Source organism: Penicillium cinerascens (assembly GCF_028974065.1).
Source record: "Penicillium cinerascens strain IBT 15544 chromosome Unknown contig_16_segment0_segment0, whole genome shotgun sequence".
Classification (NCBI taxonomy): Eukaryota; Fungi; Ascomycota; class Eurotiomycetes; order Eurotiales; family Aspergillaceae; genus Penicillium; species Penicillium cinerascens.
Genome location: NW_026695286.1, coordinates 963212 through 990546, shown reverse-complemented (window position 1 = coordinate 990546; position 27335 = coordinate 963212). Strand labels below are relative to the sequence as shown.

Below are 27335 nucleotides of genomic sequence, written 5' to 3'. Positions count from 1 at the left end.
GGCGACTGGTCGAGGTGACGGTAACCGAGGCGAAAGGTGAGAGAGATCGAGCCAACGAATGTAAGGCCCGAAATTATGAGCGATTAGAACTGAACGACAGTGAAGAAAGCGAGCAGGGAAGGATAGAAAGTGAAAGGGGAGAAGTCGGAGTCAGAGTTCGAGATCCGGAAAACGTGATTGATCCAGGTGCCTGGACCAGAAAAATTCTTCAGTCGGTTGACCCCGAACATTTGCCATCCCCAAGAGGGCCTGTCCTATCATTCCTATTCCCTTCCTTTACCCTTCCTGTTGCGCGATTTTGATCCTGATCGTGATCCTGAATCGCGTGGATCGTCATCGCCCACTTATCTCTCACGTCCTGATAAGAGCGTCGCGTTAAGTGCAACGCGAAACTGCCACGAAACCTGTGACTTGTTGACCAGTCACCACATCTATCTCGCCACCAGTTCCTTCTTATTCCCTGGTCATAATGTACGTTCTCTATTGATATATGAGATTCAGGGTGATACTAACATCCTGTTTCAGGGCTGATCGAAGGTCGGGGAGGAACATCCGGGGCCCGTATGACTTTTCCCAACTACTGATTTCGCCGGTACTAACAAGCCTCCGACAGACACTCTGCTCTAACTGATTTTCTTGCCGTGCGTATTTGACCAAAAGTGCCATTTATTTGCTGAAGCTAACCAGTGCATCCCTGTTTAGTCTAATAACATCTCCGCCGCTCAAATCCGCGATGAGTATGACCGCCGGGTGGCGGATGCGACGCGTCAGGCCGCCGAAGAGGAAGAAGCCGCTACACTTGACCGTGAAGAAGCTGAGTACGAGCCGACGCCTGACCCAGAGTCCCCCGAAGACAAAAGCAAGAAGCGCAAGAGACAGCAAGCCATCGAGAAAATCAAGAAGAGCAAGGAATTTGCCCGCCGCAAGGCCCGGCGAACCGGGGAGCCGGATGATGATGACGATGCCTTGGCAAATACAATGATAAGCGAGAAGCAGCGGCCTAACCCGGGTCAGCTGGATAATTGCGAAATCTGTGGCAAGCGTTTCACGGTCACTGCCTACAGTAAGACAGGTCCCAGTGGAGGCCTTCTCTGCGCAGACTGTTCTAAGAAACATGTCGATGGCGGTAAAAAGGGACCGGTCAAGAAGCGCAGCTCAGGAATCGGACGTCGTAAGAACCAGAGCAACTTGCTGGATGGCATGGCTTCCCATGGTACCCAGAGCTTGCTGGAGACATGTATCAAGGTTTGTTCTCGCATTACCTCTTGGAAGACATCGAACCCGGTATGACTAACTGTTTTATAGAAAGTTGCCGACAACATTGATGATGTGGAAGAATTCGGCGACCTTCCTCCCCCGGTGATGCATCGTTTGAGTCAAATTTTGTCCAGAAAACGCGCAGTGACCTCTAAGACCCTGGATCTCTTCTTACGACCCAGCCACAGGGAAATAAACATCTATGACTGTGCAAGTATGTGCCCTCTTGTTTTCCTTTTCTCCTCTCTTCCATATGGATGTTATATTGATCTGCGGCCTAGGGCTCGACACCGATGATTATCACAAGATTCTCGCGTCCATGCCCCGTTTGACTCGACTGAATCTGCGATTTGTAACTCCGATGAAGGATCGCGTTTTCCAGTACATGATAGATCGCGATATGAACATTCAAGACCTTCATTTGGACTCGCCGAATCTTGTGACCGACGATTGCTGGCGCCAAGTTTTCACGGAGTTAGGACCCAGGCTGCAGAGCCTGAAATTGTGGAACATTGATTCTGCGTTTGACGATGAAACCATGCAGATCATGTGCAAGAGCTGCACCGGTCTTCGGCGCCTAAAACTGAAGTATCTCTGGAAAATTGGCGACAAGGCGCTCGAATCGATAGCGACATTGAAGAATCTAGAGCACTTGTCACTACATTTTAGCCAGGAAACCAACCCCGAACCTCTGCTGCAGGTCATTACCGAGGTCGCTCCTAAGCTACGCTCTCTCTCTCTGGAGGAGTTTCGACTCGCAGATGACAGGCTGTTGCAACATATCCACGAGCATTGCCATCATCTGTCCAAGCTTCGTATCACCAAGAATGATCTATTCACGGATAAAGAACTGGCAGCGCTCTTCCGTGGATGGTCTAATCCGGCCTTGCGATTTGTGGATTTCAATAATCTTCGTGATGTGGATATGTCAAACCCCGCCGGGCCACCTGAGCCTGTTGGCCTTGCATCAGATGGATTCATCGCTCTGATGGAACACTCGGGCTCCAAGATCGAAACTTTGAACATTGCCTCTTGTCGCCACATTTCACATGCGGCATACGAGGAAGTCTTTTCCGAGCATAAACGATATCCCGAGCTCAAGTATCTGGACATCGCATTCCAAGGGGTTGTGGATGACTACCTGGCGCAGTGCATATTCCGTTGCTGTCCAGCTCTGACCAGACTCGTTGTATTCGGCTGTTTCAAAATTCGCGACTTGCGAGTTCCTAAGGGTGTTGCTGTGATCGGAACTATGGGGGCCAAGCTGAAAGTAGATGGGATCACTCAGAAAGAGATCGTTTGAACCTTTTGCGTGGGCTTCAGGTATAAATGTGACGCATTTTTCTGTGTTCAGGACGTGGTTTCCACCTTAGATGCTTATATAATGGCGCTGAAGGCTATGGTTTCTAGCGACTCAGTGGTTATCCTCATTTAATTTACTTCAAAGCTTGTCAAGGCAAATAATCATCATTCATTCAAATCACAACCTATCCAAACTCCAAAAGTCCCATGCTTTATACAACTGAATTGAAAATCCTCCATAAAACCATCGTTTAGTAGCCCATGCGCTTGCCAATCTCACTTTCCCATCCACGAGTTCTCTCGAACCCATTCGACGCTGTTTGGTAGTCGAGCATGGCTTGATAGACCTCTTCTTGGCTGTTCAGCACGAATGGGCCGTACTGGACGACCTTCTGGTCCAGAGGCTGACCTGCAACGATCATGAAACGAGCCTCGGAGTCTGCAGTGTCCGGAACGGATGCCTCGACCAGGTCTCCGGCCTGCTCAAAGACAACATTGTGGAACTCCTTGACAACGCGAGAAGAGTCATTTGAGCCAAAAATCGTGTCACCCGAGAGGGTATAAGCGAAAGCATTCCAACCCTGCGGCAGGGCCTGCGATATACGGCCACCGGGTTTAATAGTGATATCAAAAATCCAAACCGGGGTGTAGGCCAAGTCACGGACGGAGTCGACACCATGCGACTGGCCGGAGATGACCTTAACGGTGACACGACCATCATCAACCTTGGCGATGGGAATTTCGGTAGCACGAAGGTCACGGTAGCGCGGCTCGCACATCTTCAGCTTCTGGGGCAGATCCACCCACAGCTGCATACCGACGTTGGGGCTGCCGTCTTCATTCTCGTGGGGCATCTCGGCGTGCATGATACCACGACCGGCGGTCATGAACTGCAAATCACCGGGGCCAATGGTGCCCTTGTTGCCTGCAAAATCTTCGTGGTCTACACCGCCGGAGAGCAAGTAGGTGATGGTCTCTTGGCCGCGATGAGGGTGGTCTGGGAAACCAGCGCCCTTGCCAATGGTGAAGTGGTCGAGCATCAGGAATGGGCTGAAATTGCGCAGTTTGGCGGTACCGATTGAGCGGCGGACGCGTGCACCTGCACCCTCGGCCTGCTCAACGGCAAGGAAGACCTGACGAATAGCACGAGCAGTGGACATCTCGCTGACGGGAAGAATGACGGGGTTTGGGTATTCCGAGACGGATTGAGGAGCTGTAGAAGCAGCCGTGTTGTTGGTTGTCTTCGTCAATAAGCGTGATAAATTTGCTGGAGCTCGCTGCTGTATAAAAGAGACGACGGTATCCGGTATTGCGGGGCGATAGATCAGAAAGATTGCTACGATGCAAATTAAACAAGACAGAAACAGTCTCATGGGTGTGTTGGCAGCTATTTATACCCCGCCTATGAGTTATCGAAGATTCGAGCAGAGTGAAGCTAGAAGAAAAGATAAACTGTAAAGTCAGCGTTACTCAGTCTTCATAAATGTCATCCTCAACGACTGCTTTGCAAGACATCAGTCAGCAATTGTTCAGCGAGCGGCCAATCACGTTACAAATTTTAGATTTCCGGTCTGACCAAGACTCCTGTCAGCATTCTCGATGCCTGATGTGTCAGGTATACTGTATTATATCATCATCAAGCACGTGAGCTATGGACCAGATGGAAAAGTGTTGAGAATGAGCTCAGAATACTGTCTTTACAGGTGCTTGGCTATATTCTTGTTTAATTAGACATTTAGAGATCAAAATTTGATTGATTTGAAGTTGTATCCTTGGGATAAATTATGTTGAATACTGTACATTTTGATATCGATATATGTTTACAGACCAACACAGGTCCTGTTTGTGACAACCACATGATAGTCAATAATAAGCCCAAATGTGAAGTGTAACTAACAGGAGAAGTTATTATAGATGGGAAAGTAATTGACTGGACTAAAAGATCTCGAAATTTTACCTTTCAAGCGTTCGCAGTTGAGAGCCGTCCGACTTATAGTTCCGGATCGCTATCAGACAGATGAGGCCACGGAGCAGCTCCCGCTCTCCGCCCAATTCCTTCCGCGCGCTGGATTGCGTCTGTGTCCGCCGTTCTTCTTTGTCTTTGCATACCTTTCCGTTTGAGATACCCCTCTTGTTCTATATTCCACGCGATTCCCGTCGCTCAACTGTGTGAGAATCCGGGCGGGGAGTCGCCAGCAGAGCTTATACCCCATACCCGAACGTCATCCGTCTCTTGCGATCACCTCTAAACCGTCCGAGATATGGGACAGTCTAGGTGGACTGTCGCGCCATGGCTGATGCTGGCCTGCGCTGCAGCCACCGCATCGGCAGAAAAGCGGCCATTCAATATCCATGATGACCTTCTGGCCTATCCACAGGTATGCCGTGAGACACAGCGCAATGCCCGTTGAGTGACCACCCGTTCTAACCGTATTGATTGTGCACAGTACCAAGTTACCTACCCGGACGAATACATCCTCGATGCCCAAGCCCAAGAATTGCTTCGCGCACAAGCCCGCTCCCAAGATAACCCGTCCATCCACGTGCAGAACAACCCTCAAGTTTACACGCCGAAGGACACCGCTGAAGGTGCTACGCGGGATAGCGAAGAAGTCACCGGGCTAGAATATACATACGAGGAAATGATCCTGGATGACCGGCGACTCCTTTGCCGGATCCCACGCGTGGCAGAGGATTTCAACAAGACGAACGGTCAAGCGGATGAAGTAGACGAACAGAAGGAGCTGGCTCGCGCGACAGATCGCGGTCTCGAACTTTTACGCGAGATGGAGGACAAGTGCATGTACTACTTCTCCGGCTGGTGGTCCTACTCGTTCTGCTACCGAAAGCAAATCAAGCAATTTCATGCGCTCGCCGCTGGCCGTGGCATCCCAAGCTATCCACCCATGGAGGATCCAAGCACCCATTCCTTCATTCTGGGACAATTCCCGGCCGGCGCAAGTGACGAAGGGAAGGAAAACCAGGAGCACAAGCGGACATCCAGGACCGATATGGCAGAACTACACACTAAAGGCGGCTCCCGGTATCTTGTGCAACATTTACGTGGTGGCACCAAGTGTGACTTGACTGGACGCGACCGCAAAGTCGAAGTGCAGTTCCACTGCCATCCGCAGTCCACGGACCGGATTGGATGGATCAAAGAATTGACCACCTGTTCCTACCTTATGGTGATCTACACACCTCGACTCTGTGACGATGTTGCCTTTATGCCACCGCAGCAGGATGAAGTTCACGATATCGAATGTCGCGAGATCCTGATGCCCGAGGAGGTACCCGAGTGGGAAGCCGTGAAAGAGTGGTTTACGGCCCACCAATTGGAGGATGCAGCCGCTGCCGCCGCCCCATCCCAACCCGAGGTTCATATCGTCGGTGGGATCGAAGTGGGTGGGCAAAAGCTGGTGGGCATGGAAGGTAAACAGATCGAGAAGGGCCGAGTGGCATCCGCAGGCGAGGAGCGAGTCGTGGACGTGGTTGCAAAGCGCGAGAACGGCAAGGTGAAGCACATATCCAAGCAGGTTCTGAAGAAATACGACCTCGACCCGGAACGAGTCGAAGAAATGGGGAAGAGACTAGAGGACTTGGCCAAGGGCAAGGACTGGAGCTTGGAAGTGGTGGAAAGCGATGGAGTGATTAAATTCCAGGGCGTCGTTGTCCCCGAGGACGAGGAGGAGGCCACCCAGTCGCAACAGCAAAATGAAAAGGAGGCTGCGCCCCAAGCCAAACACACCGCAACTACGGAATCCACGGTGCCAGAACCCGAGGCTGATGACTCGAAATCACAGCCCACAACCTCAGGATTAAAGCCCGAGGACCAGGAAGGCAGTGAGGAAACCTTCAAAGATGAGCTGTGAAGGGTGGAACTTGTACAGTACACATCAACATGGGGCGTTTTCATCTCAAAAAGGCATATATCTTCGGACATGCATACTATCCCAATTCCCATCCGTCAATGTGTAGATGGAGATGTATGTAGGTGGCATCAAAGTTGCCAGGAACGGCCGGTTAGCTTCATGCCCAAAGACGTCAGTTGCCCCAGTTGCCGGCAGCCGAGTGGGGGCACCAGGCAATTGGTAAGGACACGCTTCGGTCCTCTCGGAGCAATTGGATTAAGTACATAGAGAGTCGGGGAAGATGGAAGTTGAACAACAGTGTACAGGGGGAACGTGCAAGTGAAAGTCGAAGTTGGGGAACCCGCAACGAAACGACGTAAGGAACGTGACCGTAAACCTTCCTAGCGATCGTCCGGCCCACCTTCCCACCTCCCTGATCCCAACCCTCACTTCTCTCCCAGCTCTCTTCTGCCCGCGCTCGGTTCGGTTCTTTTTGCGCGTGGCTTCTCTTCCTCCTTGACATACCCCTTGCCCGCCATAACACTCTCCGCGAAGGCTGACCGGCAACGGCCAGCGTCATCACCCGCATCCCCGACTACCGGTCAACCCTCTCCGGTGGACAATTGGCACCGCCCACAGACGCTGCCAACAGCAGCGCTAGGAGATCTGGTTATCGTGAGGCAGAGACCCGATTCATCCTGGGCTTCCTTCAGCGATGGGTTTCCTAGGCGTCTACTCGGCTGTGTATGATTACCAGCCTCAGGGCGAAGGTGAACTGGAGATCCGCGAGGGCGATCTACTCTACATCCTAGAGAAAAATCCCGAAGATGATTGGTGGAAGGCCAAAAAGAAGGCAGAGCCAGATGACGAGGATGAGCCCGAAGGTTTAGTTCCGAACAACTACGTCGAAGAGGTGAGCACTCCCGAAGTACTCGTGCGCTGTAAGGCGCACACTTCGAGTCTCCGATGACCGGAAATGCGCCGACCAGGACCTATTTTTGGCGCATTGAGTGCATTGTCGCGTCGGAATGCGAACAGTTGACTGATGATTACGACCCAATCTACAGGCGCAACCGATCCACAATGCCAAGGCTCTTTACGACTATACTCGACAAACAGACGAGGAGGTTTCGTTCTCGGAAGACGCTGAACTGGTGGTGTATGACACGTCGGATCCGGACTGGACCTTGGTTGGGACGGACGGGGACTGCGGATTTGCACCTTCAAATTACATCGAAATCCTCGAGGATATTGCGCCCACTGCCCAGGCCGCAACTCCCCCTCCTGCCCCAGTCGCCGAGCCTGAATATGAGCCTGAAGCTCCATCTCTCCCGCAACGATCGACGCGGGCTGCCCCGGAAGAACATGACGCGCCACCTTCGGCATCCCATATCGATACGATGCAGAACCCCGCCGCAGCCGCGATTGCGGATATTATTCACAAGCAGCATGCACCCGCTAGCGCACATGTGGAGCCCACCAGAGATGAGCCTCCGCCTCCTCAGCTACCTACTCGACCTTCCTATGATGACGGCGAAGAAGAAGCCCCTGCGCCTGCTCTGCCGCGTAGACCGCCGTCGGACCAATTGGAGAACTGGGCCACTCCACCTCTACAATCCCGCTCACCTGACCCTGCGCCAGCAGCGGCTCCTGCGATAGGTCGTCATGGAACCCATGTCAAAGCATCTCCTCCCTTTAACCGGGCTGGCGAGATGACACCTCGGTCCCCCTCGGGCTACCATATGTACAATATCAATGAAATGGTTGAGGTGATGGGCAAGCGAAAGAAGATGCCCACAACATTGGGTATCAACATGGTGACTGGAATCATCTTCATCTCTCCCGAGGGCGATGATCGCCAGCAAGAATGGACCGCAGAAAAGCTCAGTCACTACTCGATTGAAGGCAAACATGTCTTCGTTGACCTTGTTCGGCCTAGCAAGAGCGTGGACTTTCACGCCGGAGCCAAGGATACTGCCCAGGAGATTGTAGCCGCACTTGGCGAAATCGCTGGAGCCTACCGGGCTGAAGGGCTACGAGAGGTCCTTGCGGCAAGCGAGGGCGGTGGTAGCCAGAAGAAGGGCCAGATTTTGTATGACTTCATGGCCCAGGGCGATGATGAAGTGACGGTGGCCGTGGGCGATGAAGTCGTCGTTATCGATGATACCAAGTCGGAAGAATGGTGGATGGTGCGGCGAATGAAGAATGGCAAAGAAGGCGTGGTCCCCAGCAGTTACGTTGAAGTGACTGGGTTTGTGAGCACTCTGCCTACTGGAGTGGACTCTGGTCTATCGACAGTGGAAAAGAACCGCTTGGAGGAGGCCAGACTAGCCAAGGCAGCCCTTGGAAAGCCGAGGACGGACTCCATGGATTCCTCAGAACGTCACTCGAAGCGCGAGAGCAAGTCGAAGTCCAAGCCTGAACCGAGCAAGGTGAGGAAATGGACGGACCGGTCAAAGGCGTTTACGGTCGAGGCACAGTTTATTGGCCTACAGGATGGGAAGATTCACCTCCACAAGACCAACGGAATCAAGATCGCGGTTCCTGTGTCCAAGATGTCCGTTGAAGATTTGGAGTACGTGGAGAAGATTGCCGGTGTCTCCCTGGACGAGGACAAGCCCCTTTCGAGTATTCGGGCTCGTGCTTCTTCCGACGCCAAACGCGGCTCAGCGGGTGCTTCTGTGCAGCGTCCTGAGTACGATTGGTTCGATTTCTTCCTGAAGGCAGGCGTCGGACCCCACCAGTGTGAGCGTTATGCGCAGAACTTTCTTAAGGATTCTATGGATGAGTCCGTCTTGCCTGATATTTCTCCCGAGACCCTTCGCACTCTGGGCTTGAAGGAGGGCGATATTCTACGTGTCATGCGGCACCTGGATTCCACTCTTGGCCGCACCGGTGCCAAATCCAAACTTCGGAATGTGAGCTTTGGCGGAGAGGAAGTCATCGAGGAAGGCCAAGGCGGGCTCTTTGCCGGGCCTGGTGGCACGCTTCGCAACAACACTCGGAAGGGTAGACCAGCACCCGCCGTACAGGCTGGTGATGTCGTTGATCCGAAGGCATTTGAACAGGCCGATGAGTCTCAGGCAAAGGAAGAGCGAGCCACTAGTCCTGCAGCGCCAGCAGCACCCGAGAAGCCTGTCGCGCGTGGATTTGACGATGATGCTTGGGAGGTGAAGCAACCGAGGCAGACTACGACTCCCGCGCCGGCCAATTCTACTCCGTCCGGCACTGCATCGCCGCCAGCTCCTGTCCAGAAGCAGGTCACTGGCGCAATGGCTGACTTGTCATTGCTCCAAGCTCCGCTGCAGCCCGTCCCTGCGCAGCCTACTGCCACACAGCCAGTTTCTACGCTTCCCGCTCTTCAACCACAGCAGACTGCCGTGCAGACTCCGCCGGTGCAGCAGCCCCAGCAGACTGGTGCTACACCTAGCTTCTTTGCCCAGGTGGCACAACAGCAACCTCAGGGCTTCAGTCCTCAACAGACTGGTTTCCAACAGTCACAAGCCAGACAGCGCCCTCAGCCGCCGCAAAACTTGAACCAGAACTCGCTTCTTCCCCCTCCTCCGCAGCGCCCACTGTCAGCGCCGCAGAACTTCTCACAGCAGCAGAACTCCTTTGGTCCTCCTCCGTTGCAGCCTCAATTGACTGGAGTCCCTCAGGCAGGGCCACCAATTGCTCCCCAGGGTTACAGTTTGACCGAATTGAATCAGCAGCGCCTTCAGCACCAAATGCAGCCGCAAGCCACGGGATTCATGGGGCAGACACAGCCCCAGAACGGGTTGATGCCCCAGCCTACTGGCTTCATTCCACAGTCGCAATTTGGTATCCAGCAACAGCAACAACCCCCCTTCGCCAATGGCCAGCCAGGACCAAATCAATTCCAGGGCATGGCGCCGCAGCAAACCGGGTTTGGCGGGTTCGCTCAGCCCCAGCAGCCGATGCAGACCGGTATCAACTCCATGCTTCCTCCAGCTTTGCAGCCTCAGCCGACTGGCATCAACGGCTTTGGCAACGCAAACTACAGTGCATCACCGCCTCCTATGCCACCGATCCCACAGCAACCCACAGCCACGCCTCTGTCGCCTCAGAAGACTGGACCTCCTCCGTCCGTAAGATTTGGTGTCAAGCCAGATGCGCCCAAGCCGCTTGCTCCACAGCCAACGGGAATGAGGGCCAACCTTTCACAAGCTAGTAAGTGCTTCCCACATATCCAAATGGTGGACGATTGAGAAAGCTAACTAGCAAAACACAAATAGCGCCTACAAACCCTTTCGGCTTCTAACCGGAGTGACCTCTCGGGTAACCGTTAATTATCCTCTCGACTGGCATATATGATGCTGTCTTTCTGGCAATTGGCATCCCTTCTACCCTCTTGTTATTCTCTGCGAATTCTATCCGTAGTGATGGAAGCTCTACATATCTCACTTTGTCTTTTCAATCTCGAGCTCCTGGAATTGAAATGCGTACATATCATGGCTTACCGCATCCTAACGCAGCGCGTACAAATGCCATGAGTCTGGCTTCCTTTCAAAACTACCCCCCACTTAGCGAGCCACTGTCGATTTTTTCTCCCCCACGCGCCTTGATTGATTTGCTTACTTACGCCCTGCATTCTGTTGATTTGTCATAATTTTCATGTTACTGGCCATACATGTTATCTTTGGATGCCATCGTTTCTTTTATCATTTTCCTATGTTACTTGGACGGCTACGCTTCGTTTTCCTTTCCCCCGTCTGCTCTGCTATCTCCTAAGTAACCTGTTGGCAGCATATCTGATGTCTTTGCCATGTGGTTGAGATGTGATGCCCCTGGACAATGATATGGTACATGAAGGCTGTTATGCAAGCTGCATTATGATGCATAGCGTACTTCTTATTGGAGGAAGGCTGCCAATTAGAACTAGCAATTGATTTTGAAAAGATCTTGAATCCAGACGCCGTAGAAAGTAGAAGGTCACCAAAGTGTGTATGGAGGCATAAGGTCAGTCAACTCAATTTTGAAGTATATGGAAAGACAATGATTAGAAATAGAGTATGTTCGGAGTATATAGATGTCATAGGAGTATCATAAATCATAGAACGCCCGCTCTGGAATGGCCAAAGCCCTGGCGCCAAATTGCCAATCAAGTCTGTGCCGGGACACCCTGCTATCAACTACAAGTCTAAAAGGGGAAGGAAATTGAGACAGCCGGAGCTGACCCACCACGGAATAGTCCGAGATCATAGTGAAGGTTCAGAATCGTCCCAGATGCCGAAGACCGGGAGATCTTCAGCCATATACAGCAGGCCATTCTCCGGGAACATCATATCGGACAGAGGAGAGGGACCACCGGAGATCGGTGGCTGCCCCGAGGGAATGGTACCGCCAGGGGAGCAGCCGACAGGAATCCCAGACGTGGTCAATGCGGAGATAGCGGCATCATAGGATAAAGATCCTGTTTCATCTGGCCCGACACAGAGTGCATCCCAAACATCGCTACCAGGTTGTTGGGATCCGGCGACGGGCTGTGGCTGTGCGGAGAGAAAAGAGCCGCCGAGCGTATCGGGGGAGGTAGGAGATGGGACAGCAGGAGACTGGTGAGGATGTTGGCCCCGCGGACTGGCCAGGATGATGTCGCGACCAGGACCTGAGGGGAGAGATCCGGGTTCGCTGCTGCCGCCAACCTGGCCGAAAAGTTGATCAACCTGTCTGCTTCGGCGTTCCATCCATTGGCGGTTGCGGCGCTGGATGTATTCCACCACGGCACCGCGAAGATACTTGATGATCTGGAAGAAGCGGCATGCGTGAGGGTCGTGCGGAACGAATAACCCGAGGAACCGCTCAGCTTTGTTCATGCCCTCTTCGAGGGGGAGCAGATTATCATAATCGGCAAAGAACGCAGCACCGAGAACAACGGCAGAATTGAAGACCGAGTTAATCAGAAAGGGTAGTCGTCGAGGGAGAGATTCGAAGCGGCCTAGGTCGTCCACTACGTCCAGGCCTCGGAGGGCAGAATAGACACATGCATCGGCAAAAAGGGAGATACGAGAGCTGCCACTTTTCGCATCAGACGAAGCATTTGGATCAGCTTTGCTCTTGACATATTGCGCCACGCGGTAAACTAGGAATGGCCGCGTCAGGAGAATGATGGACCAATAATAAGACCCAAAGACATGTGCTGCAGCAAGGCTGTCTTCCATGGGTTTGTTATCGGATGGTTCCGTCTGCATTTTGAGTACCGTGGGTAGAGTGCGCACCCAAGCGCGGTGCTGATTTGAGATGGCTTCGGCAACGTTGATTGAGATGACTTGTTTCATGTAGACGTCGGTGAGAATGCGCTCGAAAATCCTACATAGCGAGGTGACGGCGGCTGAAAGCTGTTGATCCGGGGTCAGATCCCTCTGCTGATCCACGGACGCGGAAACATCGTCACGGATGTCATAGTCGTAGTCTGATGTTGCTGGAGGACGGCCTAGAGAAGCGCTGAGGAATAAGTCCATCATCCGGAGACTCTTCCACACTCGCTCTCTCGCCCGCCGTTCGCGGCCGCAGAAGAGCGCATTCGCATCCTTCCGATGTATACCGACTGCGTAAGCAGCTCGCAGAGCAATTCCCAGGTTCATAAAAGCGCCGTTTCGCCTGCATGCACCGAGCATGTACATCGACACTAAAATGTAGGACTGGATAGTGTGGATACTCGGAGTTTCCTGGAATGCGGCAAACGCCAATTGACGACCACTGCTGAAATACTGTTCCGCCTGTGTCTGGTTGATGTCGGAGACCTGAGCACCAATGGCGAGAACGAGGTAGAAGATAGAGCTGACGGTGTCTTCGTCACCGGTTGGATTCCCGACCCAATTGGCCAATCTCGGGTGAAATTCTTCCAGATCGAAGAGGTCCAGCAAAGGGCTCGTCGCCAGGACATACTGCCGGGCCAGCTGCTGCGCTTCGTCATTGCTGGGAGGCGGAATGAGGGGTCCAGGCTGGTTGTTGGGGTTACTTTGAAACGCCTCGAGCATGGAGTGTCGCGAATTGTCTTCGGTAAATTCGCATCGACCGATAGCGGAAGACACCACACGACGAACGCTTTGCAAGAACGAGAGACTCGCAGAGTCCCCAATATACATGAATTTGCCTTGCCCATCTCGGAGAAGTCGAGCCACTTTTGGGACAGGCGCGGCTCCTTCCTTTTCGTCTCTGACCTGTTGTTCCAAATGCATTCCACGGTCTTCGAGGGAATTTAACAAGCGGTCCATGGCCGTCTCCCGCTGTGGAGAAGGCATTATTCGTTCACTGAGCAGCATCGTCGAGTCTTTGGAATCGGGCTTGAGTAGGCGGGCGGGGCGGTCCGAGAAATGACATTCGGACTCCTTATGTCTCTGGACACAGATCGTGCATGGTTGCTCCCCGTTGCATTTTTGCTTCCGCCGCTTACAGCTATCGCAAGCTCGGCGACACCGGAGCCGCGCCCCAGGCGCCGTGCTTGCACGAGGCATCACGCACCCGCGCGGCTCTTCCGGTCAGTTGTGTCACTCGGCGATCTCGTGCGCAAGGGGGTTCATCGAGGCGCGGGGATTGTTCTCGGGGGTCTGTTTGCGTGAAAGAGGAGGATTCGGAGGATTTTATCCCATGGTGGTACGATGGTTGAACGGAAAGGCGCGCGAACTGCTTTGCTTTCCCCGGATTCTACGGACTGACTAAGCGCATTCCCGCCCACCATGACGCAGGCCTGCGCCGCCTGCGCACCGGAGGCATAATGTTAAATTTCTCCAATTTGTGAACAATTTGATTGCCAACAGGAAAACATCTTAAATTTACTCCGGGCGGAAGGAAACGATCTTGCCCCAAGTGTCCGCAGTGCCCCAGATGCCGGTCCGCAGACATGTGAGCTGTACAATCTGGCTGTGATCCACAAACAGGTTGACATCGATGCCAAACTCTCTAATGTACCAATTGAACACCTGGGGGTCAGCGGCCTCAAACATAACATTCTCCGAAGGGAGCTCTTTCATGATCTTGGACACGACGTCAGTCCGCCACGAATTGACGTTCTCGGTGATACCCTCGGACTCGATCATCAGGCGCTCGACGCCGGCGTCGAGGAACTTCTGGCCCAGGTTCACCAGCTTGCCTGGGTCTGAAGTGCCAATTGATTCCAGACCAGAGGTAGGGGTGTCTCCGCCTGCCCCAAACTGGATGCCTAGTTCAGGCTTGGGTTTAAGCTTGTACGAGTGCACTTTGTCGACGAGTCGGAGCCAATCATCTTCCGGGAATGACAGGAAGCCGGAGGACAATTCGATGACATCGAAACTTAGAGCCATGTCAGCAAAAGTGCGTTTATTGAGTCAGATACACATACCCTAGATCCTTGCACTTCGTGAGGTAGCGATCGAAAGCGGCGTTGGGATCAGGGTGTGTGAGAAGATGCTCAGCCCATCCGCCCTGGAAGTATAGTCAGAATGGGCAATCCACACTCGCTGCTTTGTGACTTACCGTGGAGACATATACACCGTACTCATGAGCAAGCTCGGTTAACTCACGCAGCGGCTTCTCTTCAAATAAAGAAAATGAACCTATTCGTTGTCTTAGTTCTGCGGATCTGCTTTGGCATCTGGTTGATATGGCTTACCGCCGGCAAACTTCAATCCATCGACATGATTACCCATTCTATAGCACCAAGTCAGTTCATTATTTGCTAAATTGCGAGATGGAGGGCACCATACGTTTCGAGCACATCTGCTAAGTAGCGTTTCCCCATAACCTAGGCCGGCGTAAGCTTGATCCAGCAACATGGGATGATTCGGTAGACATTCGTACCGAATAATATGGACCTCTGATCTCAGTCACTCCTTTCTTCCTGGGCTTAACTGGCCTGGGGTTTGATCTTGCGAAACCAAAGCCATTTTCCTTATCTTGTAAGAGGGTCACTCCTTGAGCCGATTGGGCCGGCGACGACGTCGACAAGCCCCTCACCGGCGAAGAGGCCGCGGCTTTGGCCATTCGAAGCGAGGCGCGGCTTGCCACCTGCTTGGGGATAGTTGCAGCGAAAGGCGTGATACCGAGCATCATTGTCAATACGGTAGAGTATGGTGGAGCCGACCAAGTCAATGTATTCGAAGAAGTAGTTGTTAAATTCTCAAAGCAGAACTCATCGTTTGTCATTAAATGGCGATCAAAGAGAGCATTGGAAGCTTTTATATTCTGTGTCCACGTTGCATATCCCGTGGTCGGAACCCCATCTGTCGGGATGGTGTGAGGCTTGACGTCAAATTTACTTCACACCGCGGCGAAATCTGCCAATCTACCCTGGGATGTAGTCCGGATGGCACGGGATGACATCAGATAACATATAATAACCTGGCCAAACCCTCGAGACGTCTAAGGCTTTGACAGGGGACCTTTCTATTCGCCGTGCGAAAATAGTTGTCAAGGTGGGCAGACAGGGACTACAGCCGAACTACAGATATAATAAAAAGCTAGGACCCGGTGATCAGCTCCGATCCGACCGTCTATATGTACCTACCTAGACCACCGAGACAGTGGTTTGAGAGATCCTAGTGGCTAGATGGGCAAGACAGAACCGGCAGAATCTAGTGGCGAATTTGTGGGTTTGATTACAGAACATTTGTACTGTAGTCCGGCTGTAAAACAAAGGACCGCGTAGAGGACAGCTCCCACTCGAACATGAGCAGAGTGGCCCACAGGAGAGTTTGACCGAGGTATAAACCATCTTAGAGGGCTGCGAGAAACGGAACAAACAATGAGTCCCATCGGGATCTCAGAAGAACCGTATCAAGGAACTCCGGTTTTTGTACGCGCCCCGATCGGAGCCATCGGTCTTGGAAGGGCCTGTTCCGCTGAGTAACGACCTCTTTGAAAGTTGACTAATCCATAATATTAACTAAATAATGAATAGTTACTGTATACAGTCTGACTTGTGCCCACATCCAAGTCTTGGCACCGGACCGCGCTAGACCTCCACGAGCATCGATCTACGGTATGCTCATCAGAAAGGGCTGAATCGTATTGGTCTCCGCCGTGACATTCCCACAGATCCTTAGTATCCGAATCCTGTCTGGTATCCGAGTTCATTATTTCGCCCAATATGATCCAAATATGCCGGGCTCGGTGTTTCCGCTGCGTACGACTACGAAGTACGAAAACGATTGGTGGGCACGCGACACCTAGACTCTTGGCGCCAACCATGAAGCCCCGATCATAATTAGTAGATTCCCTAGTTCCATCTACTGGGTCTCATCAAGAGCTCAAAATTTGGCATTCGGCATCCGATAGCCCCGAAAATCCGTCCCTGTCCCGCAAGTCCGTCCCTGCCCTGTAAGGCGGGCCCGCAACTGCTCTCTCGCATGTCCAAGTTACATCCCTAGATTTCAATCTCCGCTGGCCATGACGCTGTACCTAGTTCTCTCACATCACCATTCTTACGGTGTGTATATTATCCCCGGCCACCCCTACCTCCCGTTTCCCCCATGACTGCTGGCCCTTCTTTATCATGGGTGCCGGTGCAATTTTAGAGCCGTTGGTCGTCATTGTCCTGCTTTTTGGAGGCACGTGGATCAACCGGATTACTTCATCCGTTGTATCTCCCAGCCATCCTCGTCAAGGGTCTTCCCCTTACGCGCGAGGAACCTCTCCCGATTCTTTGGAGTCTGGATATTCCAGCCCGACAGTCAAAGATGGCCTTCTGAGCCCTCGGTGCCGTTCACCTGAGATTCTCGAAGAAAGTTGGCACAAACGGCACGTTGGAATCTTTGGCTTGTCCTTTTGCGTGACGACCCCAGCCACCGAGGTTTTCCAAGGTCGTCTGCTCAGTCGTCTGCTTCGAAAGCTGCCCTTTTTGGTGGAATGCTGGTACTGGGCTCTTGTATATTGGGTAAGTCGATTTGGCTCATTCTCATTCTCTTCGACGTATTGTCAGTTGTTTCAAGGTCACTCATCCACTTTCCCATACAGACGTATCAGCTTGGACGTGCATTCACCGCTGTGACCCTCAAGGAAGATACTGTTGATTTTGCCCGACGACATGCTCTCCAATTGATTCGGGTAGAGGAGAGACTGGGCATCTTCTGGGAGCTCCGAATCCAGCATTTCTTCCTCCGGCATCCTCCGGCTATGACTTGGATCAACTGGATATACTCGTTCATCCATATTCCCGGTACAATCGCGTTCCTCGTTTGGCTTTATTATTACACCATCACTCGGAACCGCATCGATGAGTCCCAGCCAGGGAAGCCTCGGGGTTCAGTGAGCGGATCACCTGCAGGGCCGTTGTTATATCAAGCACGGAGACGGACACTCGCCGTGTGCAATCTCCTGGCGTTTGTCGTATTCACCCTCTGGCCGTGTATGCCACCTCGACTGCTCAGTGACCCGAACGTGGAAGGCCCGGAGGGAGAGCTGGCCCGCAGCTATGGGTTTATTGACACTGTTCATGGAGTCAACGGAGCGGGAAGTGTGTGGACTGAAAACCGCTTTTGCAATCAGTATGGTAAGTGCATCCCATCGCATGTTCCAGTGAAAGCTCCATGTCTGACTCTGACCAGCTGCGATGCCGTCCTTGCATTTCGGATACTCGCTCATGATCGGCTTCACCATCATGACCATCCCCCTCCCCCGCCATCATCGCCGCACGATCCGGACTCGGTTGGTTCCCACTATTGGGCTGCGCCTACCCTCCTGGCACCGGATTCTTTGTCTTGTACTGGGTTTTCTTTATCCGTTCATGATTCTGGTAGCCATCGTGGCGACGACCAACCACTTTATACTGGATGCGATTGCGGGGGCCTTGGTCTGCGCCCTGGGCTGGTGGTTCAATGGTGTGCTTCTGAACTTGCTGCCAATGGAGGACTGCTTCCTCTGGATCGTACGGATCCACAAACCGGAGTCATCATCGGTCAGAATTGTCAATACGTCTGATGGCTGGGAATCAGAAGGGGTGGAACCCGGCCAGGCTGTTTTGACGCCCTGACGGCGCGCCATGCCTCTGAAATGGAGCAGCGTGCACCCTTGTTGTCGCTGGATTGGAACGCAGTGAGGCCTCTGAAGCCACCTAGATGTTGCCGGAACTCGTTCATATTGTTGTGTATATTGCGCGGGCGCTATCTTTACCTAGCATCCCTTACCCCGCTGTGTCGTGGCTCTGATGCGTATCCTTGCAGATCCGTACATGCCTCTGTAGATATTGTGTTAGTCCTTAATCCAGATAATCGTTCATCCGTGAGTTTTAATATACGAGAAATGGGAATTGGATTCTACAAACCGAGTGAAGTCAAATGGCCAAAGAGAAGTGACGTTGATAAGAGTTGACGGAGCTCAGGGTGGCGTTGTGCTTACCGAGCATGCGAGTATTCTCCCAATTGTTATTCTGAATGACTGCCTTCATCGCTGTTCAAAGCGCCTTTCTGCCTTCTGTGCCTCTTATGCCATCCGTATATATCTGTACTTCGTGGATTGAGCCTACAAGCTCTGCCAACTTCCCATAGCCATAGCACCCTGTCAGTCTCCCCTTTGGACTTTGGAACCCGAGTCTAGCTAGACCGAGAGACAAAAGGAACCAAGAACCAACAATGCTCCCTTGGCTGGCCTTTTAAGGGAATATCGTGTAAGCCTCAATCGAGTCTCCGCTGCAGCACACTACCCTCTATACTTGACATGGTCCCCAGTGAAGCTTCATTAAAAGAAGCTTTGGGGCACCCAGCGAGCACCTAGGTATATACCACCTTCTAGGGAAGTTAGGAAAAGGTCCAGAGCCGCGTCCAGAAGTCTCGATCTTCCACTTGGCCGTGACCTGTCGTGACAAGGGACCACAAAGTCATCGTGTGAATCAATCCCCAAGTTGGGTCCGATCAGCAGCCCGACAGACTCTTATCGGAGATCAAAAAGCCCAGTAATCGAAAAAAGAACCCTCCAGACTGAGAATTCTATCGCGGTCATCATCATCTCGCGTTATGCTCCTCCCTCGAAGACACCCACAACTTGACCGGCCTTGGAATCCACGGTTGAAGTCATAGAGTGGTGGTCCACCGAGGTGCAGAAGGTTGTGGCGTCATGGCGGTTTTTGCCGTTCTCAGACCCCAACGCGTCCTTCCCGCGCTCGGAGCTGCGCGACTCTGCCTTCTCCACAATCTCCACCTCCCCTACAACCTTTCCACCTTTTCACCTTCCCACTATTCCCTTACGTGAACCCTCGATCCCCTCTTGAAATCTGCCATTATGGCTGACGACAATCCCGTCACTGCGCCTGCCGAAGCTGAGAAGCCTGAGAACACCTCGGCCGACAGGCCGGACGAGGCGTCCGAGACTGTCGCTACCTCTGATCAGAAGACAACTGGTAAGAAAGATTCAATCTGCATACCCAAATCAGCTATAGAGCTTCGGTTTGAAGCAGCTCCTCGTTCAGGGTGATGGTGCCTCTGTGCGACCAACGTGCGCTGACCCACTCGCTCATCTGCAGAACCCGCTCACGCAACCGATGACAAGAAGGAGGCCGAAGCTGAGAACAAGGAATCAGCTGCATCTGGCGATGTGACGGAGTCCAAGAATGACGGCGAGAGCGCCGCTGCCCCTGCCGACGCTGAGGCTGCTGCCCCGGAGACGAACGGATCTGCGCCCGCCAAGAAGTCCGCGAAGGACCGTCGCCGCTCCAGCGGTGTCGGCGAGAAGTCTAAGCAACTGAGCCGCAAGAAGTCTCAGATTCGTACCACCCAGCTGAATGCGAAGCCAGGCGAGTATTACTTGGCGCGCCTCCGCAGCTATGCGCCTTGGCCCTCCATCATCTGCGACGAGGAGATCCTGCCCAATACGCTGCTCGACAATCGCCCTGTAACCGCGATGCAAAAGGATGGAACCTATCGCGCCGATTACGCCGACGATGGCAAGAGGGCACACGAGCGGACTTTCCCTGTGATGTTCTTTGGGACCAACGAATTGTGGGTGGACTCTCCTGGATTCTCCTCGGAAGCGGCTTTCCCATTATCGATTGATACTGACTCTCTTTGACAGTGCCTGGGTTCCCAACACCCAATTGACCCCCCCTCGACCCTGCTGACTGCAAGGATGTCTCCGAGAAGAACAAGGCTAAGGGCCTAATCGCCGCCTACAAAATTGCCGCAGAAGGCCATGACCTGCAATACTTCAAGAGCCTGTTGGCAGACCACCAGGCTGCCCTGCAGCAGGAGATCGATGAAGCGGAGGCTGAAGAGAATGCAAAGGCTGCGGCCAAAGCTGAGAAGGCGAAGAAGACCAAGCGCAAGAGCAAGGGCGCCGACACCGATGTGGATATGGAAGATGCGGATGAGAAGAAGCCCAAGAGCTCGAAGAAGCGGAAAAACGAGACTGAGGCTGAGGCGGAGAAAGTACGTTTCTTGAAATTGGTTCGGTGACGGACACACAATGACTAACTCATTTGCATCTATAGCCCGCCAAAACTCCCAAGACCTCGACCAAGCTGAAGTTGACCACCCCAAAGGCCCCCGCCGAGGAGAGCAGCAAGAAGACCCCTGCTAGCAAGACCAAGAAGGCCCCGGCCAAGAAGGGCAAGGCTGCTGCCAAGGACGAGGAGGATATTGCTGAGGCCAAGGAGCCAGAGAAGCAGATTGACCCGGAGGAGTTGAAGAAGAAGAAAGAAAAAGAGGGTATGTGTAACAGACTTTCTTACAACTACTCCACCGTGAACACCCAGGGCTAATTTCTCAGCAGTTCTCTTCCTTCGTCACAAGCTCCAGAAGGGGTTCATTTCCCGTGATCAACCACCCAAGGAGGACGAGATGGCCACGATGGGCACTTATTTCGACAAGCTGGAGAAGCACGCCGATCTGGAAGTTTCGATTATTCGCTCGACCAAGATCAACAAGGTCCTAAAGATGATCGTGAAGCTCAACTCGATTCCTCGTGATGAGGAATTCAACTTCCGCCACCGTGCCATGAACATTCTGTCGAGCTGGAAGGCTGTCCTGGATTCCGATACCCCCGCGGGAGACAAGGATTTCAAGCCCACTGCCAACGGAAGCTCCAAAGAGGATGAGGGCGCGGATACTCCCAAGCTAGAGACGGAGGAGGAGAAAGAGCCGGAGAGCAAGGCCGGCAATGACGATACCCCCATGCCTGACGCCGATGCAGACAAACCAGAAGAGACCGAGAAACACGAGGCCACCCAGGGTGACAAGCCCGCCGAGGAGAAGGCTGTGGAGACTAGCGCATAAGCGCCGTCCGGCATCTGCTGTTTCTATTTTATTGTTTTCTCTCTTATGAACAGGTTTGGGTGCTCTGCTTTGTGGCCGTTATTTCTGTCTTTTTTCCACCTGATCTGATGTTCCGTGATAATCCACTCGTCTTTCACCTTGTATTCGCAATTGGGGCTGGATCTATCTATCAAAGTGTTTGATCCAGGTCAATGAAAAATGCGCTTAGTGTTAATTTGTTTTCTACTTTTCCTTTCCCGGTTCTGTACATGGAAGTCGTTCCACGGTACAAGGGTTGCTTCTCGTTTTCTCGGGAGAGCTACTCGAGAAAAGTCGCGTTGCCTTGTTATGTTTCGAGTACCGAATTGAAGAAATTGAACATGTTCCACCCCCAACACTAGGTGACAGTAAATCGGACGCCGTTTTTGGCGCCCTTTGTAACCAGGATTTGAGTCATCATTGAATCTGTGCTCCGGGAGCCGATTGCTATCGAAGGCGGTAGTGTTACCGTCACATATACTACCGATGGAATTCTTTTATAATGAGTCGTAAAGTATAGAGTGGAATAGAACCACAAGAGAGGTTGACGGAGAAGGTAAAATACAAGCTCAATTGCAGCGATGTAAAATCTCTCTATCATCCCTGAAATGCATTTCGCAATGGCGGGATGTGTAACAAATTAACAAGGTATCAGGCCCAAGATCGAAAACTCAGATGGTGTATATGTATACCAGCCACTCCCAATCATCTAAATATCAAACAACCGGCGCCCCCAATGATGCAAAAGAGATGGAATTAGATGAGTCGAGAACCCAAATTTCCTATGACGACTATGACGACTGGCTTCCGTCCAGAGGAGGAGAGAACGAAGTTTACTCGGAGCCGCTGCAACCTGCCGGACTTTCGTCTACTGCGACGAGTACTAAGGCGCAGATGTCATCAACTTTGCCACCGCGGTAATAGTCGCCCGGGTAGTAGCGCTGGGCTTCTTTGGCGAAGGGTCCATCGCGGCGAAAATCGACACTAGCGAGCTTGGCTTCACCAGCAATAGAGGCTGCGAGGAGGGACTGGAGTGTCAAGGTAGTTTCTAAGCGTTTTGACAGTTCGTTCGAGCCCCCCTTCGATGTAAAATCGGATGACGAAGGAGGGTAGAAAGTCTCAGCAAGTCCGCCGGGTACAGTCAGTGCAGCCAGGCTATCTGAGACACTGACAGCAATATCGGGAGCAGCTGTCCATGCTCCCGTCAGGATCATCCGGCTGGTTACCAGCTTGAGGATGTCCTGGTTGTTGAGGTTGTCGAAGACGCCATCAGTAGCTAGCATGAGCACATCGCCGTGCTGCATTTGAACGTTGGTGACGACAGCGTCGCGAGGGAAGTCCTCGAGAAAGGCTCCACCAAAGACGGAGGCCTGAGCACGCATGCGAGGAGGAATAATGCTGAGCTGGTAGGGAGTGTTGAAGCCGTGGGTTTGCGGAATCGAGTAGTGGTGAACGGCCGCCCGGCGGAGCAGGACCGAACCCGAGTCGCCCAGGTTGGCCAGCTCGACGCGGCCATCCGGTAGCGCTACACCAACGGAGGCAGTACTGCCTCCGGCCTTGACAGCCGGATCGGCAACGATCTGATCGTAGCCGGTCTGCAATAGCTGCTTGGGTCGTAACTTGTCGGCGGGTTCGTCCCAAGCCAGCGCCGTGTCTGCCATGTACCCGCATAGACCGTGTGAGAAGTCCGCCGGATCGACGCGGGACTCGGTCCATCCGCCGACGCCATCTGCTACCGCGAAAGCGACTGCATCTTCCGAACCGGCATGCTCTCCGGAGCCGACCCGGCTCACGAAGAAAGCATCCTCGCCGCTGTCAGGCCGGCCACGCCGGCGAGTACTCGGGTTCTTGTCCTTAGTAACACCTATCACATTGGAAGTGCTGGGGTTGAAATTATATGCATTTTTGAGGGGGTGGAAGCGGCGTCCTTTGCCGGAGGACGAGACGGCAACCCGATAGGAGATCCGTGGGGACCGGGAGGTTGAAAAGCGTTCGGGGGTCGAGTGAAAGGACCTCCTGGAGTCAGGACTCAACGCATGACGACAAGTCGCGAGAAATGAAGGTCGGATTCGAGTGGAACGGAACACGGGGTGGGCGGCAGCCAGGGCTTGTAGGCTGCAGGTGGAACTGCAGGCTCTACAGGAAACAGTTGGCGGGAGCATCGGGAGTATGGCGACTCTCCCAAAAGCTGCACGCTTATAAGAGCATCGGAGTAGTAAAAGGAGAGAAGATTAGATTTAGACACATGTAAGGTTTAAGAAAGGATTGAAAATCAACGAATGGCGGCGGATAAGAACTGAACCCGCTGTGATCTTATCGCGATTGACCGCCTGGCGTCATACTTGGTGTTGGTGGAGTGCAAGTGATAGGGTGGAGGTGCTTGGTATTTTGGATTGACTGATGTAAGGTATTTCAGGCCGGATTTAGCACATGGCTTTCAAATATGAAGATCTATGATCTACGCAGTTCCGCTGGCTGTGATAGTCCTGGAGTAAAATATTTGCTGGGTTATCATTTCTGCCACCCGCGCAACTTCACCACCTCAAACCCGCGCGCGTCAACTTCGTACAACCCCCTTCTGGCCTCTCGTGCCTTGATTCGGTCTCCAATTGGCAGCTCCCGGAATAGAGAAGCACTTGCTTCCAAGCTTCCAAGATGATGCACCCCGCGCGACAGGCCTATGTCGAGGAGGCTGAGGACACCGACATGGGAATCAGCCTCGCCGACCTCCCCGTCGACCAGGACTACGATATGCCTGGCGCTGCAGCAGGCATCCCTACTGAGCGTGTGTCTGCCCTACAGGCTCAATTTGACCGAAAACGACGCGCAGCGGCAACAGTCGTACCGACAGATGATACCCGAGTGCGCATGCGGTTACGAGAGCTTGGAGAGCCCATTACACTATTCGGCGAAGGCCCGGGAGACCGACGAGACCGTCTGCGCGAGCTTTTAACCGACTTGGCAGAAAGACAGGGAGAGGGAGATGTGGAAATGGAAGAGCCAGAGGAGGAAGAGGCGGGGGAGCAACAGGAGGAATTTTACACAGAGGGTACGGACGAGCTATTGGAGGCCCGAAAGGCAATTGCACGCTTTTCTTTACCGAGAGCGAAGGCTCGTGTGGCCCGGCTCAAGGAGGAGTCGACAATTCCACTTCGCACGCACGTCAAGCACCGCAAAGCCATCAAAGAGAAGCTCCAGAACTTTGATTTATACGGGTCACAGATTGCTGGAGATCGTCCTGTTAGTATCTGCCGTTTTGCTCCAGATGGACAGACTATCGCAGCAGGAAATTGGTCTGGCGGTATCAAACTACTCTCAGTACCGAATCTGGAGGAAAAGGCCAACCTCAAGGGGCACACGGATCGGATCGGTGGATTAGCATGGCTCCCAGGAGCTACGCTTCCCTCGTCTAATGTTTCACCGTCGACCGTGAACCTGATGTCTGGGGGAGGCGAAGGAGACATCAACCTCTGGGCTCTCGATCAAGAGAAGCCACTCGCGACACTATCTGGCCATTCAGGACGTGTGTGCCGTACAGAATTCCACCCGTCTGGACGATATGCGGCATCTGCATCATTTGATACCACTTGGCGGCTGTGGGATGTCGAAACAACGGCGGAGCTTCAGTTGCAGGAGGGCCATTCACGAGAGGTCTACGCAGTGTCGTTCAACAATGACGGCTCACTTCTTGCCAGTGGTGGATTGGACAGTATCGGCCGCATCTGGGATCTTCGGACAGGGCGCACCGTGATGATTCTCGAGGGCCACATCCGAGAGATCTACGGTATGGACTGGGGTGCGGATGGGTACCGTGTGCTTTCAGGTTCCGGCGATGGATGGGTCAAATGCTGGGATCTCCGACAAGTGCGGAATACGGGTGGCATCGGTGCACACAAGAGCGTCGTGTCTGATCTCCGATGGTATAAGGGAGAGGAGGCGGCTTCCTATTTGCCTTCTACAGAAGGCTCGAATGGCCAAATGGATATCGACGGTGCTACACCGGCACAGACTGAGTCCTCGGGATCATCGGTCGAGCCCAAGAAATCAGGCACATTCTTTGTGTCCAGTGGCTTTGACAAGAACGTGAATATCTTCAGCGCCGATGACTGGTCATTGGTCAAGTCGTTGAGTGGGCACGCGGGCAACGTGCTGAGCACAGATGTGAGCAACGATGCGAAATGGATTGCAAGCTGTGGCCATGACCGGACAGTGAAGCTCTGGGGCATTGAATAATTGGTAGTCTGCCTTATCTCATCAACTTTTTCCACTGGCCCGCGGTTCAAGCTGCTCTCGAAGCTGGAGGCTATGCCATGTACTCTCACCCGACCATGGGAGAAAATTTTCAAAGATACACCTGTCAAAATAATCCACACAAGTATTTCGAACACCGGCCTTGAGCAACGTTAATAGCTTCAAACATATCTTGAATAAAGTCACGTGTGTTTTCCGGGGATGACGTAAGAGGATATGCTTTTTGCGGAGGAATCTCCGATGCTTCACACTCAACTTAACACTACACAATGGCGTTTCGCCCACCGAGCCTGGCCCGGCACTTTGGCCGCCAGACGACCTCTCGTTCCATCATCACACCTACACGATCTATCTCTACAAGCGCAAGCCATCGTTCTTTCATCCCGCGTAGCACAAATTCGGACCGCTGCCTGTGCTCCCGATTTCGCACCCAAGCTTCGGCCCAGATATTCACCTCAGCATCTCGTGGTGTCTTCACGGCTTCACCGGGTCTGGGCCGGCGCTATGCCTCTACAAATTCGTCTGCAGAACCAACAGGAGAGTCCGGAATAGTCGGAGCTCCTGATATCACCAACTATTACACCATCTTCCCTCAAACCATTCCTGCGGGCCCTCCTCCCGCTTCGCCCTTCTCCATCTCAATCGCGGATCTCCGCCGCGAGTTCCTACAATTGCAAAACAGGATTCACCCCGACAAATATCCCGCCGGTGATGCAAAGCAGCACGCCGAGGCGTTATCGGCCCGTATCAACGAGGCATACCGAACACTTGCCGACCCACTCCAGCGGGCACAGTACCTCCTCCGAGAATGGCACGGCATTGATGTGACGGCCGAAGACGCCGCGACGAAGCATGCCCTCGACCCGGAGACACTTATGGAGGTGATGGAGGTGCAGGAGACCATTGAGGAGGTGGGCGCAACGCCCGAAGGAGAAGCCGAGATCAACGCTCTCAAAATTGATAATGACGCGCGTATTGGTGTATGTGTCGGGGCGCTAGCGGGATTCTTTGACAAAGGCGACATTGAGGCGGCGCGGAAGGAATGCATTCGGCTGCGCTTCTGGTATAGCGTTGGCGAGGGATTGCGCGAGTGGGAGCCCGGCAACACGGAGATTCGGCTGGTGCACGGCAACTGATTATATTAAACAATCTCCCCTGTATTATGACTCGTTGGCATTTGGCATTTTTGGACATATGTTTCCATAGATTTGAGATATCTTCCTATCGAGATCCACTCTGATACCTTGATACACGGATCGGTATTGATGGGATTAAGTCGTAAGAGTGTGGAGGTAAAACCGATTTCGAAAACTACGTGAGTCGAAAAAGAAGATAGCAGTCGGAACCAGAACTTAAACCTAAATCGAAGTCTACCCTGGCTCAATCTAAGACCTCCGATATCTATATAACTCTCACGTTTGGGGACACGAGAATCTACCGGGCTACTTTTGTGGAGGTG

The 27335-nt window shown here is 53.0% G+C and overlaps 12 protein-coding genes across 12 annotated transcripts; 7 read left to right on the top strand and 5 right to left on the bottom strand.

Annotated features, from left to right (window-relative positions):
• Positions 1–490: 490 nt before the first annotated feature.
• rad7 (uncharacterized protein) lies at positions 491–2560 on the top strand (the record flags this gene model as incomplete). The annotated part of the gene is made up of 5 exons (XM_058447432.1): positions 491–561; positions 614–641; positions 703–1245; positions 1306–1471; positions 1539–2560. 5 exons carry the CDS (start codon positions 491–493, stop codon positions 2558–2560), a joined length of 1830 nt encoding a protein of 609 aa, XP_058312843.1.
• A 250-nt stretch (positions 2561–2810) lies between these two features.
• Positions 2811–3719, bottom strand: N7498_000368 (pirin family protein; the record flags this gene model as incomplete). Its single annotated transcript, XM_058447431.1, has 1 exon — positions 2811–3719. The coding sequence occupies one exon, from the start codon at positions 3717–3719 to the stop codon at positions 2811–2813; it is 909 nt and encodes a 302-aa protein (XP_058312842.1).
• Positions 3720–4820: 1101 nt separating this feature from the next.
• N7498_000367 (PRKCSH domain-containing protein) lies at positions 4821–6431 on the top strand (the record flags this gene model as incomplete). The annotated part of the gene is made up of 2 exons (XM_058447430.1): positions 4821–4937; positions 5007–6431. 2 exons carry the CDS (start codon positions 4821–4823, stop codon positions 6429–6431), a joined length of 1542 nt encoding a protein of 513 aa, XP_058312841.1.
• Positions 6432–7125: 694 nt separating this feature from the next.
• N7498_000366 (cytoskeletal protein-binding protein SLA1) lies at positions 7126–10692 on the top strand (the record flags this gene model as incomplete). The annotated part of the gene is made up of 3 exons (XM_058447429.1): positions 7126–7323; positions 7478–10601; positions 10667–10692. 3 exons carry the CDS (start codon positions 7126–7128, stop codon positions 10690–10692), a joined length of 3348 nt encoding a protein of 1115 aa, XP_058312840.1.
• A 937-nt stretch (positions 10693–11629) lies between these two features.
• N7498_000365 (putative C6 transcription factor) lies at positions 11630–13693 on the bottom strand (the record flags this gene model as incomplete). Its single annotated transcript, XM_058447428.1, has 1 exon — positions 11630–13693. The coding sequence occupies one exon, from the start codon at positions 13691–13693 to the stop codon at positions 11630–11632; it is 2064 nt and encodes a 687-aa protein (XP_058312839.1).
• Positions 13694–14203: 510 nt separating this feature from the next.
• On the bottom strand, positions 14204–15458 carry N7498_000364 (phosphosulfolactate synthase; the record flags this gene model as incomplete). The annotated part of the gene is made up of 6 exons (XM_058447427.1): positions 14204–14699; positions 14749–14831; positions 14883–14962; positions 15019–15056; positions 15113–15150; positions 15207–15458. 6 exons carry the CDS (start codon positions 15456–15458, stop codon positions 14204–14206), a joined length of 987 nt encoding a protein of 328 aa, XP_058312838.1.
• Positions 15459–16899: 1441 nt separating this feature from the next.
• Positions 16900–18375, top strand: N7498_000363 (phosphatase PAP2 family protein; the record flags this gene model as incomplete). The annotated part of the gene is made up of 3 exons (XM_058447426.1): positions 16900–17280; positions 17361–17895; positions 17951–18375. 3 exons carry the CDS (start codon positions 16900–16902, stop codon positions 18373–18375), a joined length of 1341 nt encoding a protein of 446 aa, XP_058312837.1.
• A 977-nt stretch (positions 18376–19352) lies between these two features.
• Positions 19353–19618, bottom strand: N7498_000362 (uncharacterized protein; the record flags this gene model as incomplete). Its single annotated transcript, XM_058447425.1, has 2 exons — positions 19353–19550; positions 19586–19618. The coding sequence occupies 2 exons, from the start codon at positions 19616–19618 to the stop codon at positions 19353–19355; spliced, it is 231 nt and encodes a 76-aa protein (XP_058312836.1).
• Position 19619: 1 nt separating this feature from the next.
• N7498_000361 (uncharacterized protein) lies at positions 19620–21607 on the top strand (the record flags this gene model as incomplete). Its single annotated transcript, XM_058447424.1, has 6 exons — positions 19620–19737; positions 19861–20335; positions 20409–20415; positions 20462–20761; positions 20824–21040; positions 21105–21607. The coding sequence occupies 6 exons, from the start codon at positions 19620–19622 to the stop codon at positions 21605–21607; spliced, it is 1620 nt and encodes a 539-aa protein (XP_058312835.1).
• An 851-nt stretch (positions 21608–22458) lies between these two features.
• On the bottom strand, positions 22459–23787 carry ppmA (type 2C protein phosphatase PTC7; the record flags this gene model as incomplete). Its single annotated transcript, XM_058447423.1, has 1 exon — positions 22459–23787. One exon carries the CDS (start codon positions 23785–23787, stop codon positions 22459–22461), a length of 1329 nt encoding a protein of 442 aa, XP_058312834.1.
• A 493-nt stretch (positions 23788–24280) lies between these two features.
• On the top strand, positions 24281–25858 carry N7498_000359 (putative pre-mRNA splicing factor; the record flags this gene model as incomplete). The annotated part of the gene is made up of 1 exon (XM_058447422.1): positions 24281–25858. One exon carries the CDS (start codon positions 24281–24283, stop codon positions 25856–25858), a length of 1578 nt encoding a protein of 525 aa, XP_058312833.1.
• A 287-nt stretch (positions 25859–26145) lies between these two features.
• Positions 26146–27012, top strand: N7498_000358 (J-type chaperone JAC1; the record flags this gene model as incomplete). Its single annotated transcript, XM_058447421.1, has 1 exon — positions 26146–27012. One exon carries the CDS (start codon positions 26146–26148, stop codon positions 27010–27012), a length of 867 nt encoding a protein of 288 aa, XP_058312832.1.
• Positions 27013–27335: the final 323 nt, after the last annotated feature.